Source organism: Myotis nattereri (genome assembly GCF_964212035.1).
Source record: "Myotis nattereri genome assembly, chromosome: 14".
In the NCBI taxonomy this organism is placed as follows: domain Eukaryota; kingdom Metazoa; phylum Chordata; class Mammalia; order Chiroptera; family Vespertilionidae; genus Myotis; species Myotis nattereri.
Genome location: NC_138089.1, coordinates 37,384,160 through 37,397,238, shown reverse-complemented (window position 1 = coordinate 37,397,238; position 13,079 = coordinate 37,384,160). Strand labels below are relative to the sequence as shown.

General features: G+C 40.3%; 1 protein-coding gene across 2 annotated transcripts in view; it reads left to right on the top strand.

Annotated features, from left to right (window-relative positions):
- The window catches only part of COL6A6 (collagen type VI alpha 6 chain), a gene marked incomplete at its 5' end in the record, with an annotated part of 98,503 nt that overhangs the window by 67,357 nt on the left and 18,067 nt on the right, over positions 1-13,079 (top strand). The window contains 5 exons of one of the 2 annotated variants that reach the window (XM_081105478.1): positions 3,384-3,446; positions 4,469-4,504; positions 4,625-4,661; positions 6,760-6,771; positions 10,294-10,787. In XM_081105478.1, coding sequence (XP_080961604.1) covers positions 3,384-3,446; positions 4,469-4,504; positions 4,625-4,661; positions 6,760-6,771; positions 10,294-10,787 — 642 coding nt within the window. The remainder of the gene's footprint in view (positions 1-3,383; positions 3,447-4,468; positions 4,505-4,624; positions 4,662-6,759; positions 6,772-10,293; positions 10,788-13,079) is intronic. The other variant, XM_081105477.1, reaches the window with a different exon arrangement.

Sequence of the window (13,079 nt, the reverse complement as noted above, 5' to 3'; positions counted from 1 at the left end):
TGCCAGGCAGGAAAAGAAAAACACGAAATCTGATAGATAGACTTTGAGACTCGAGGTGGTTTTCCAGTTTTGTCATCAGAGTTTATTTGCTTCTGGGTAGGTTTTTATTTTTATTTTTTTGTTTGTTTATTTGTTTTTACAAAGTATAGTAAGAACTTTAGGGGTTCTTTATGTAGGGCTTAGGGGTGCAAAATAAAGAACCTGCTTTTTCTCCATCCTGCTTCTCCCAAGAGAACTGCTTCCCAGCTATAAATCTTTTCCTCATACCTACTTTTGGATGACTATCCTTTAAAATTCTGCTCTTTATAAAAAATGAAGACTGATATAATTAGAAATATAATTGGAAAAGACTTGGAAATCAATCTAGATGCCATCTGCATTGGAGTGTCTCTGGAACCTCTTTCCCTCGGCTTGTTAATGAAATCATTTACCCTTCAACATCGGGAACCTGCTAACAAGTTCAGCTGCTTGTTGACTCCCTCGCCCCCCACCCCCCCGCCCATGGCACATTAATCATTTTTAAAAACAAACAAACTAGTGCGCGATATATAAACTTTTTCTCTTGGCCTTTGGTTCCTTGAATTTCTTCTTTTTCCCACATTGAGCAATTTATCACTGTTTGAAACTTGCTTATTTCACCTGTCACGCTGCTTTTCATCTCTGTGAGTATTGTTGAAGTTGAAACACTGAAAACTTCCAGGTTTTCCCTCCCAGAGTTGATGTTTCTATTGGAAGATTTTTGCCAAAGCTTTGCCTTAAATGTTGAGTGCGTCCTTCGTTCTCTTGGAATGCTTACATTCCCGGTTTAAGTTTTCTAAATCTTCACCTTGGTGTTTTGTTTTGCTTTGTTTTGTTTAACCAACTGAAGAAATTTTATTTTTAATTTGCCGTGATTTTCAGCCTGTCTTATTCTGTGTATTCAAGTGTGTTTTATGTACTTATATTTTTATTAACTTTACACATGTACATACTTTAAGGCAGGTTTTCTCAGACTCAGTAGTGACGTTTTGGGCTGGATGACTCTTTGGTGAAAGGGGCTGTCCTGTGTACCCTAGTATATTTAGCAGCATCATGTCCTCTATCCACTCGATGCCAACAACAGCAACGACTGTCTCCATCCCCCTGCGACAGCCAAAGATGTCTCCAGACATGTCAAATGGCACCCGTAGAAGATCTTCAAAATTCTCTCTAGTTGAGAACCACTGGTTGAAAGAATCAAGTAATTTCACAAGATCTGTCAGGAAAACATGGCAATCCCTCGGCCCCTATCTCTTCTCTCTTATTTTATAGGTGGTCTCTTTGCTCTACTTTCTGGGAGATTTCTTTGACTTTATCTCACAATGTTCTTATATTTTAATTTCAAGAGTTCATTTTTTCTCTTTGATTATGCCTTTTTTATACTTTTCTGTTCTTGTTTCATGGCTGAAATGCCTCTTCTTACCTCTCTTGAGGATATAAATTAGTATTTTTTAAGTCTCCTTTGCCCAAATAATCTGTTTCCTACAGCCCCCCCCCCCCCCCCGTGTTTTTCTCTATATTTAACATATGTCTGAGGATGGGACTTCTCTTCCTATTGAGAACAAAAAGGCTGGTTGGCAGCCTCAAGGACTTGGGCCACAAGTTTCACTGAAAAGTGAGCTGGCTGAGTTCTTAGCAAACCTCTGGTACCAGCATCGTAGGTCTTCCTTCTTTGCCTAGTCAGATTCTCCTGAGAAGATTCTTGCAATTGCCTACCTGAGGGTGGAGGTCTGGCTGCCAGCTTCCTAGGACCACGTGGAAAAGAAGAACTGAGGGTCCACATCTATTTCACCTACCTTCCTTTGATCTCTCTGTTCTCAGGACGGTGCCATTGGCCTTCAACTCTTCCTAGAGGTCCCTAGCGTAGACAACTCAGTTTTACTGTCTGCGATGGAAGAAGGAAACTTCACCCAGAGAATTAGAAAGAGATTGGTGGATTCCTAAGATGATTTTCAACCAACCCTTAATTTAGCCTCTCCCTTTTGCCTCTACATCTAGAGGTACCTGGTGCTGACAATTTCTGAGCCTTCTGGGAATGTTATAAAACACAAAAATTCTTGGCTCTTCCTGCTGTTGGCTTAGGATTTAGCTTTTTCAGATCTGCTAAGTCATTTAACACTTAAACATCTGCTTTCCTGCCTCCAAAATTTCATGGCTATTATCTCCTTTCTCATTCTCTACATGCTTGTCGGGTTTTTGTGGAGGTGGTTTTGCCTTTAAAAAAATCCACTTACTATTATTGTAGTAAGACATTGGGAGGGTTCAAAATTAAATGCATATGCTCAATCTACCATTTTCCCCTGAGAGGTCAATCTATATCTTTAAAAAAAAAAAAAAGAAAAGCAACAAGATCAGTAAGTTTTGTTGTTTTTGTCCACATAACCCAGCATACTGTGAATAAATATCATTGGAATACCCAAAGGGCATCAATAATTATTTGCTGTTCCGTGGGCCGTTGCTTTTACAAATTAAGTTGATTTTAGACAACTTCATTTTTTATTCCTATAAAGGTTATAAATTATGTGGCACTTTGAATGAACAAAGGAATATTGTTCAAATTTTTAAACTAAATTCTAGCTTTCCTTATGATACATTATATTGTTGAGTGAACATGGAAAAATTCCTGGCATACAATAAGTGTTAACAACTGTTGTTTTTATGACTGTTGCTATTTCCCATTTTGCTACAGATATTTTCAGCCAACTGTTAAATGTTTTCTTATTGTTGTTTCAAGGGTTTCTATATTAAATTTTTTTGTATTTCTGGGGATTTTGTTCATTTGTTTTTCATTTTATAGATAAAATAAGTCAATAAATTTAGATAAAAATTCATTTAGATAAAAATTTCTCCCTTAGCCCATCAATTCCAATTCTAGCAATCTTCCCAAGGAAATAATCAGAATTGCACACATAACTTTATAGAAGCATTGCTTATTACAACAACAGAAAACTTAAGTGCCAATGGTAAGGGACTGATTAAGTAAATCATAGCATAGCTACTAGTAGGGATTGGAATACTATGCAGCCAGGAAAAGTGATTATGCAAAGGAATATTTAGTAACACAAAAGTGTCCAGAGATACATATTTAGTTTCAAGGCAACAGGGAAAAAAAAGTATAAAATTGAGAAAAGAACATATAGATTAATACCAAGAAAATAAATAAAAGACTAGAAGAAAAGACACAAAAATATTAGCGTTATTTGGGGGAGAAGATATTACTGAGGACTTTTTTCCTTCCGTGTGCTTTTTGTACATCTCTTTCTAAAATGAAAGTGAATTGCCTTTGAAACTTAAAATGCCCAAACCCACAAACACACACACACACGTATAAATATAATTTTAAAGTAAATAATTTCTGTTTTGAGATATCCGCTGGGCTTCCTGGAGAACCGGGATCCCCTGGGGAGCTGGGACCTCCTGGACGCAAGGTGAGTTGAAAAGCCATAAATCAGACCAGATCCTTTTCCAAATAAAAAGTCAGTGCATGGACTCTTCTTTGTCCAAATGTACATACTTTCTGTCTCTGGCAACTATTTTCCACCTTTATGTGCTCAGAAAGAGGAAGCAAAAAGATGCCAGTTAAATATCAGTTGCCATTTCTTGGGAGGTGGAGAGAGCTGAGGGAGTAAATGAACAGTATAAAGACTAAAATGAGATTCCTCAACTATCAGCACATTTTATTCATCTGTCCAATCCTTGTCCTCTTCTTACATTCAATAAATGATCAGCAAATGAAGGAAGGTAAGAGGAAGTTAATAAATAGTGAATAAATGGTCGAAGTTTCGTTGATATGAAATTTGCTTTCTTCAGGAATTTGGGTGGGCTCCATTGCATTTTTCTTTGAGTGTCTCTCTTAGCCAGACTCTTCCTGTTTCAAAGATGGGATTAACACATGAAATTCGAGCCACTTCGTTCTTTCTATCCTCTCTCAGGTAGATATACGTATGTAGGTAGGTATATTCAGTTATGAAAGACAATTGGGGTTGCCTTTCCAGACGTCAGATTGAGTCTGGTCCCTTTGTCCTCCAGCCAATGATGGGAACAGATTAAGGTTCAGCTCAGCTCCTGTTCGGTGGCCAAGACAAAGCATGGAATTGAGGAACTCCCAACCTCTGTCTTAAGGAGGGGAAGGCATCTGGATGGTCCAGTGACCAGTGGTCAGCTCCATCCTTAGATTCTGGACAGCCCTTCACAAGACATGGGGTCGGAGGAAAATAGCCTTTGGAAGTTTGTGTTCATCAAACTTGCTGCTTATTGGTTATTCCCCTTAGAATGTTGTTGCAAATTAGGTGAGGAATATCTACGTGTATTCTTTCTTCCCCCTCTAACTTAATAAGAATAAAAACTTTAAAAAGTTATCCTTTTCTTAGAGTAATGTGGGTGCGTATTCTGGCTACTGATGTAGGTGCTTAGAGCAGTGAAACCACATTTTGTTTGTTTGTTTCCCTAGGGTGTGAAAGGGGCCAAAGGATTGGCTTCGTTTTCCGTATGTATCTCCTGCCTCCAACAGAGTGTTCCAAGCACTCCATGAAATGTATTTTATTTTTAAACTTCAGGATCTGGCAGGCTGTTGGTTAATTCTCTCTGTTTTATTTTTGAACTGTAGATGTGTGAGCTCATTCAGTATGTGCGGGACCACAGTCGTAAGTACCCTGCTTAAAATGATCACCCAAGTTGTCAGCATGCATAGAAGAAAAGCAGCAATTTCTGCACTCAAAATTGAGACAATTTACCAGCCAATTTCTTAAAATTAGAGATGTCACCGCATATATTTTGAGTCAGCATAGACTGGTGACTATTAACTAACTCCCTCTCTTGCTGCCAGCATGTTTAATGGAACCTCTTCCAAGCACTAAGTAATGATATATCTAGTGCTTCTAGGGAAAATTGAGATATGAGGTCAGAACTCTCTGGATGGTGAAATCAATCAATCAATGGACAATCACAGTGAACACTTTAAAATGATTATTAACTCCTGACCCTGGCTGACAAGATTGAATTCACCTGGTGTGAAAGAGACAGATAAGTAAGAAGCTGTGATGATAAGGTATCCTGGTGTTTGGGAGCCCAGATTTTGGTTTATAGGGTTGGAAATACCTGGGAAGGTGTGCTTGATTACTTTTAGTTGGACTGATTTACTTGTAAAATTACTCATTCTGCCAATAGTTTTTCCTCTCAAAATTTTAAAAGCAAAAAGGTATTTTGATTTGGCAAATGCTCACTCTTTTGAATTTGCTTTAAGACCCTTATGGCAGCTTGTCCTACCAAAATAGGTGTTACCACCATCAAAGGAAGTCCATGTACAAGATCAGGAGAGAGTTGACTATTTAATGTTTATCTACACATGCTCATTGACTTTCCAAATAAACATTATGACTGATATGAAGAATCAAAGTTCTCCTCAAGGCATTTAGGGGAAGAAAAATAAACAAAGTAAAGCTGATTTCTGTAGAGGGCATTGGTCTCTAAGATACAGACTTAAAGCTTTGAATGTAGGGTTGATTTTTTCTTCTTAAATCTGTGCCTGAGGGTATTTTTAAATTTTATTTTGGAGAGCAAGGGGGAGAGAGAGAAACAGCAGGGTGAGAGAGAAATATGGATTGGTTGCCTCCCATATGCACCCTGACTGGGGATCAAACCCACAAACTTTTGATGTACGGAAGATGCTCCAACCAACTGACCCACCTGCCCAGGGCTGCAGGGTTGATCATAACTCTGCCTTTATGCAGCAGAATGGAACCATCCAGTGGTGGGAATCAAAATATATACATTGTGTCATGAAGACTGGCCGCTTTGGGGCTAAGTTAGCACAGCAGGCCTTTTGACATGGGAGTCATGTGAACTATGATGACTGAGGAGTAGATCCAAGTATGATGAGGCCTGATCTTTTAAAATTTGAGGGTCTCGATAGAAAATTACTAATCCAAAAGAGGGTACAAAATTATTTCAAAAGTAAGTGTTCTTTAGAACAAGAAAGGAGATCACAATCAATGATTTCTGCATAAAAGTATGTGTTCATGTGAGCCCATGGCTAGGGGCCCTCCCAGGGCCTTGCAAGGGGCCACAGCGGGTGAGAGAGCAAAACCTGTGCCGTCTACTACAACTTTCTGTAAGGGTGGAAATGTTCTGATGCACTGTCCAATACGGTGGCCACTAGCCACGTGACTCTGAGCACTTGAAAAGCTGAATTTTATATTTAATTTCATTTTAACTAGTTAAAATCTAAAGTCACATGTGGCTAATGGCTTCCATGTTGGACAGTACAGACCTAAAACTTAAGCTTCATTTGCTTCAGAATAAATCTATGTCTGATGTTTATGCACACACTTGTGTGTGTGTGTATACAAATGTAATTGAGAGCTATAGAAATCTACATGGGGAAATTTCGGGTAAAGAGAGGATAGTGCCTTTTAACTTTCCAAATTCGGTGCACCTCCCTGCAACATAATGTTCCTTCCTGGGCCAACGTTCTTCTCCTTGACAGCTGGCTGCAGGCTGCTGAGTTATGGTTGTTTATTGTCCCACCTCTCCATTCCCATTCCCTGTGGAAGGCGCAGGGCTTATGCCAAGATGCTGGGATGCATCTGCGTTTTCTCCAAACCCTATCTGATGCTTTGATTTCTGAGTCATCTACAAAAAGCACACAGTGCAGAATCTCAGCTGCCCTGATTTTCCCACGCAGGACAGAATTCTGTTCTCCTACCAAATAATAACCTAATCTCCTTTGTTCTTCTTTCCTAGCTGGCGGACACGGTGAGTAATCTTTATTTACAGCATATTATAATCAAGCCCAAAATGTCATACATCTGGAGAGGTGAGTTAGAATAATGTGTTGCCTACCAAATGATATAAATTTTACCTAGGCAGTCTTTGCTTTGTCATACTGGTAGCATAGACCTGCCTTCAATAAATCACTCAGTTTTAGCTGCGTCTCACAGCTGAGTCTCACTGGGTTGATTTTTTTATTATTAAAGTTTTAATGACTAGCATTACCATTTATCTTACTGTTGAGTTTTTTGTAATAATATCCCTTCCCCCTTCATTTTCTCTCTCTCTCGATTTGTCATATTGTCTCTGTAGTTTAGAGGTTAGGAATTAAGATGCAGAAGGGAAAAAGTGGAAACTAAAAGTAGAGATGATCAGCTAGCAAGTAAGCTGAATGTACAATTCAGATCATGCTAAAATCTATGGAGTTCATGCCTGATGATAATTACAAGTTGGTTGATTATCTTTCAGTGCTAATTTTTAAGTCTTTTACAAATGCCTATTACATATGTTTGTATAAACCCATCATTCTTCTCTTATACCTTTATACCCTTATACCTTTTTTTAAAATATATATTTTTATTGGTTTCAGAGAGGAAGGGAAAGGGAGAGAGAGAGAGAAACATCAATGATGAGAGAGAATCATTGATCAGCCGCCTCCTGCATGCCCCACACTGGGATCAAGCCCTCAACCCAGGCATGTGCCCTGACCGGGAATTGAACTGTGACCTCCTGTTTCATAGGTCCATGCTCAACCACTGAGCCACGCCAGCCAGCCCCTTATACCTTTTATGTAAATCCACCAATCCGTGCCCTCTCATCGCTTGTTCACTCACTCAACAGATAGTTATTGAAAGCCTATTATGTGCCAGTCTGCCCCGGGAACCAGGGACACAAGGGTGGCTAAGATGGTTGGGATTCCTGTCTTTAGAAGTTTCCATCCCTGTAGCAGATCCAGATAATAATTAAAAGAAAGAATTACCCAGTCCTATAGTTGCTATGAAAGGCGTAAAGAATATGATACTCTGTCACAGAATAATAGGGGAGGGGAGAAACTCTTATGGATGGAGGGCTCCTCTTTGAGGCAGGGACCCTGAAGTTTGGCCTCAAGAATAAAAACCAGCAAGCTCTGTACCAGCTGGGCACAGAGAAGTGCAAGTGCAAAGGCATGAGCCAAGGCAGAGCTAAGCATTTTTTAGGAGCTGATGGAAGCCCCCATGACTAGGACACAGAGGGAGGGGAGATTGGCATTTGAAAAGATGAAGTAAGCCAAGGCCAGGTCAAGCTGAGCTTCCCAGGTTACAACAAGGCAGCTGCATTTTATCTGAATTACAATGGAAGATTAAAGAATTTATTGAAAGCATGAAGGGGGAGGGGAGCATGAGCAGATAAACAATTTTTTGAAGCTTACTTGGAATAAGTGTCAAAGCCAGAGGATCACTAGTTAGGAGGCTGTTGTGGTATTTCAGGCAAAGATGGTGGTGGCCTGGATGAGGGTCGCCATTGTTATGTTAGGTGAATGGCCTTGGTTTGGGTTGCCTCCTTCTGTCCTCCTCATCACCTGCTCAGTGCCAGACAGCGGCCATCAGTGCACAGTGTGTGGCCACGGGGCCATGTTGGTCTCGGTGTGGCAATCCATGCCTTGAGGAGGCCTCCTCGGTGCTACCACAATCCAACCCAGCGTCCTTCAGTGTCCTTGGGTTCCTGCAGCTTGCTGGGTTTCGGAGGATGTATTTGGCAAGTTGAATTAGCCCTTTGGTGTTTTTCCTGAAACTTGAATTTGTTTATATCTTCAGCCAGTGCTGCGAATCCTTTTTTCCCTTTACCTCTCAATTACGTCTGAAGCTGTGTTGTCATCATTCCCATATGCAAGTAACAGCCCCAACACAAAGCTGGTAGAACCACTTTTGTGTTTGGTCATAGTTCCACTCATTTTTTTATTATAAAATTGAGATGACTTTAATTTTTAAAAATCTGTTAAACCCATTAAATCAGACTCAGAGGCTAATACATTCTGTCCTGTCTCCATTGAGATGCACAGTGTAATTTGGAGTCGGATGTTTATTCTTAGTTGTCCTTTTGCCTGTGAAGGTCACAGAATCGGGGACCAGAAGGAGATCATAATCCAGTACTGAGCGGGGGGGGTGAGACCCAACTGGCCATGGCAGAGGCCTCCCTCCTTGGCCAGCCTGGGCGGGACCCAGCAGGCCTGAGTTCCTGAGCTCCCTATGAACAGCTGGTGGTCTCATGTGCTTATTATCTCTGAGTCTGACTTGCTGGCATTTGACAGAGAGGAGACCACCCCTCCAAGAGAAGCACATTGTTGAGCTTTCCAGACATCTTACCCATTGTTAAAGTTTTGTTCTTCTTCCTCTACCTATTGCAAAGAACTGTCCTTTGGTTCTTTTTCATTCCGGCAACATTTATTAGATCCCTGATATATGGCAGGGACTAATAACTTGGCAGATCAAGAGAGACACAAGCCCTGTCTCCGCAATTGCTAAATTAGTAGGAGAGGCAAACATTAATCAGATATCCAGACAAGTGGAAATTGCCAACTGTGATAATTACAGGGAACTGGGATTAGAATGAATAAATTGGGACCATTGACTAAATCTGAAAGTAATGCTTACATTTGAGTTTAATAATCATAATTCAAAGTTTCTCTAAGTGGCAAGATATTTATTGATTAAACTTGCATTTTAGCTGTCACATAAAAAATCAGTTAATTTTTTTTCTTATTCTTTTAAGTGATAGAGTTCTCTCCCACAGGGAAAAAGTCTGTAATAATAATTATAATAGTAATGGCTAACATTAATTGAAAACCTACTGTGTGCCAGGCACTGTTATCCTAAGTGCTTTACCTGTATTGATTCATTTAATCTTCAGCACAGGCCTTTGCACTGGGTGATGTTAGGACTGACATTTTACAGATGAGCAAACTGAAGCGTAGAGAGGATAAGTCCCTTGGACAAGGTCACTTGGCCAGGACTTCCCGGTAGTGCCTGCTGCCTTTGCACCTGTCTGTTCTGTATAGAGTGTGTCGGTTCTCTTCCAATCTTTAGAACTTATAAGCAGAGCTCTCACACCCATTTCTTTTTATCTCATTACAGTTCCTCACTAAGTAAAAAAAAAAAATTTCGTTTCTTTAACTGAGTGAATTTCCAGCAACAAACATGATGCATTGATCCAATCTCTGTAGGTAAAAGAAAGGGCATATCCATGAGCTCTTTATCATTTAGAACGCATTTGGAAATTAATTTACAAATGTCATTAAAACTCAAATTGAATTGTAGACTTTTCCTTGTGTTTTATTTAAAAAGAGCAAATTCAGATTTTTAAAGCAGCACTTGAAGTATCCAATTTACATATATAATATTCCAAATTTTTAAAATATTTAAATTGTTAATACTTACTTAACGTTTCAATATTTGAACATTTAAAATTACTTTGCCTTCTATGTGTCTTTTTTCAACACTCCCTGATCCTGGGCGTGTTCTTGCCTTTCAGGAAAACCCAAATGCCCCGTGCATCCCACCGAGTTGGTGTTCGCCTTGGACCAGTCGCGGGATGTGACGGAGCAGGAATTTGAGCAGATGAAGCAGCTGATGTCCTCCCTGGTGAGCGGCGTCCATGTCCGGGAGAACAGCTGCCCCGTGGGGGCGCGCGTCGCCGTGGTCTCTTATAACTCCCACGCCAGGCACCTCATCCGCTTCTCAGACACCCACAGGAAGAGCCAACTCCTCCGGAGAATCGAAGCCATCCCTTACGAGAGGTCCTCTGACAGCAGGGAGATCGGCAAAGCGATGAGGTTTATTTCCAGGAACGTCTTCAAGCGAACCCTCCCGGGGGCTCGCACAAGAAGAATCGCCACACTTTTCAGCAGCGGTCAGTCTGCCGATGTCCAGTCCATCGCCACGGCCGCCATGGAGTTCAGTGCCCTGGACATCGTTCCGGTCGTGATCGCTTTCAGCAACGTGCCCTCCATCAGGCGTGCGTTTGCGGTAAGAGGCATAAGCCTTTTCTGTGACTTTTTTTGGGGGGGGAGGAGATTATATTCAGAAGTCTCTATAAGAAAGTAGAATTATACTATTTAGTACTGTTACCAGCAGCATGCAAAGCCCTTTACATGCATTATCCTGTTTAATTCTAAAAGGTACCATGGATGACATATGCATAATTGTTATTCCAATTATATGATGAGAAAACCGAGCCTGAGAAGTTCGCCTCTATGCCCAGGGTCACACAGCTAGGAAGAGGCAAAGTCAAGACTTGAACCCAGTTTGCTATTCTAGTGCGTCTGCAGGGGACGCTGAGGTGCCTCTGGGTGTAAAGACACTCAGTCAGGAAGGCCAATAAACATTCCTGGATGTCACTTTATGGCCAGAGTAATTGTTACTCTACAATGAAAACCAATTGACTGATTTTATAGCTTCACCAATCGTGTAACTATCTAGATGTTATAAAGGAAAACCTATTCTAGTTATAGCTTCTTAGGCTAAGGATTAAATTTACTGTGCAGCATTCCTAAAGAAATGTGGGATCAAGATGACCTTATTTTTAAAAGGTGGTATAATTGACATATAACATTATATTAGTTTCAGGTGTACAACATAATGATTCAGTATTTGTACATATGACCAGATGATCACCACAAAAAATCTAGTTAACGTCTGTCACCATACATGGTTACAAAATTTGTTTTTTCCTTGTGATGAGAACTTTTAAGATTTACTATCTTGGCAACTTTCAAATGTGCTATACAGGATTAACTATAATCATGCTGTACATCACATCCCCATGAGGTATTTATTTTAAAACTGGAAATTTTTACCTTTTTATTCCCTTCACCCATTCCACCCATCCTCCCACCCCACACTTCTGGCAACTATCAAACTTGTTCTTGGTGTGAGTTAGGGTTTGGTTTTGTTTTTGATTCCACATGTGAGATCATATGACGTTTGTCTTTCTCTGTCTGATTTGTTTCCCTCTGTATAATGCCCTCAAATTCCATCTATCCTGTCACAAATGGAAAAATTTTATTCCTTTTTATGGCTCAATAATATTCCATTGTACACATACATATGTGTCTCTATCCATTTATCCACTGGTGGACACAAGTTGTTTCCACGTCTTGGCTACTGTATATAACGCTGCAATGAACATAAGGTGCATTGATCTTTCTGAGTTGGTGCTTTTGGTTTAGTTTTTGTTTTGTTTTTTCTATAAATAGCCAGAAGTGGAATTTCTGGATCAAATCATAGTTCTATTTTTAGTTTTTTGAGGAAACGCCATGCTGTTTTTCATAATGGCTGAACCAATTTACCCTCCACCAAGAGGCACAAGGGTTCCATTTTCTTCACATCCTCACCAGTACTTGTTACTTCTTGTCTTTTTGAAGATAGCCATTCTAACCTTTAAAACACCTGCCCATAGTGGCTCAGTGGCAGGGCTCCCCGACAAAAGACCTGCTGAACCCAACCAAGTGTCCTTCCTGTCCTCTGTGATGGCCCAATATGGTGTGTGGATCCATGAAGAGGGGCCCCACACAGCAGCAAAAGGGCCTTGGAAGATACAACCTGAATAAAAGGCCAAGCATTGGCAAACTTTCATTTGGAGGAATGAACGTAAGAAGTAACTGAATCACTGCCTTCAAGTGTGTGAAAAATTATTACTGGAGAAAATTAGCCAGCTGAACGCCAAGTTAGCAAAATGTCATATTCGAGAAACTGGGATTGGTAGCAGTAGGAAACTCCAGGTTAGAGTTAGGTAGGCATTTTCTCAAGGCAAGATTGATTTACTGTTGGCATGGACTAGCTGGCTCCATGTAGGTGGTAAGGCATCACCTTTGCCTGACAGCCTTTCACAGGGGCAGTCACTCACCTGTCAATGACTTCTGCCTGTCTTTCCTGGAGACTGGAGGCTAGGATTCAGTGGGCTTCTGACCTTTCCAGCTTTGTAGTTTTCGGTGAAGGTGTTCAAATAAGCAGGACTGAGTTAAAACAGAGCACTTTGTCTATAAAACAGAGCAAGCAGAGTTGTTGTGAAGATGAAATGATGCAATGCTGTGCTTCAGAGCTTAGTACATAGCAAACACTCAAGAAAGTAGCTTTTGCTTTATTATCATTCCTTTACTTGATACTGAACTACAATCTGCTTAACAATATTGAAGTCTAGGTTGTAGAGGCTCTAAAACGGCTATTAGCCTCACTGATCTAACTCAGAATTATGCAAACAATCAGACTGATAATATCAGCCTCAGAGAAGAAGATGCACACAAATTAGAAAAGACTGGG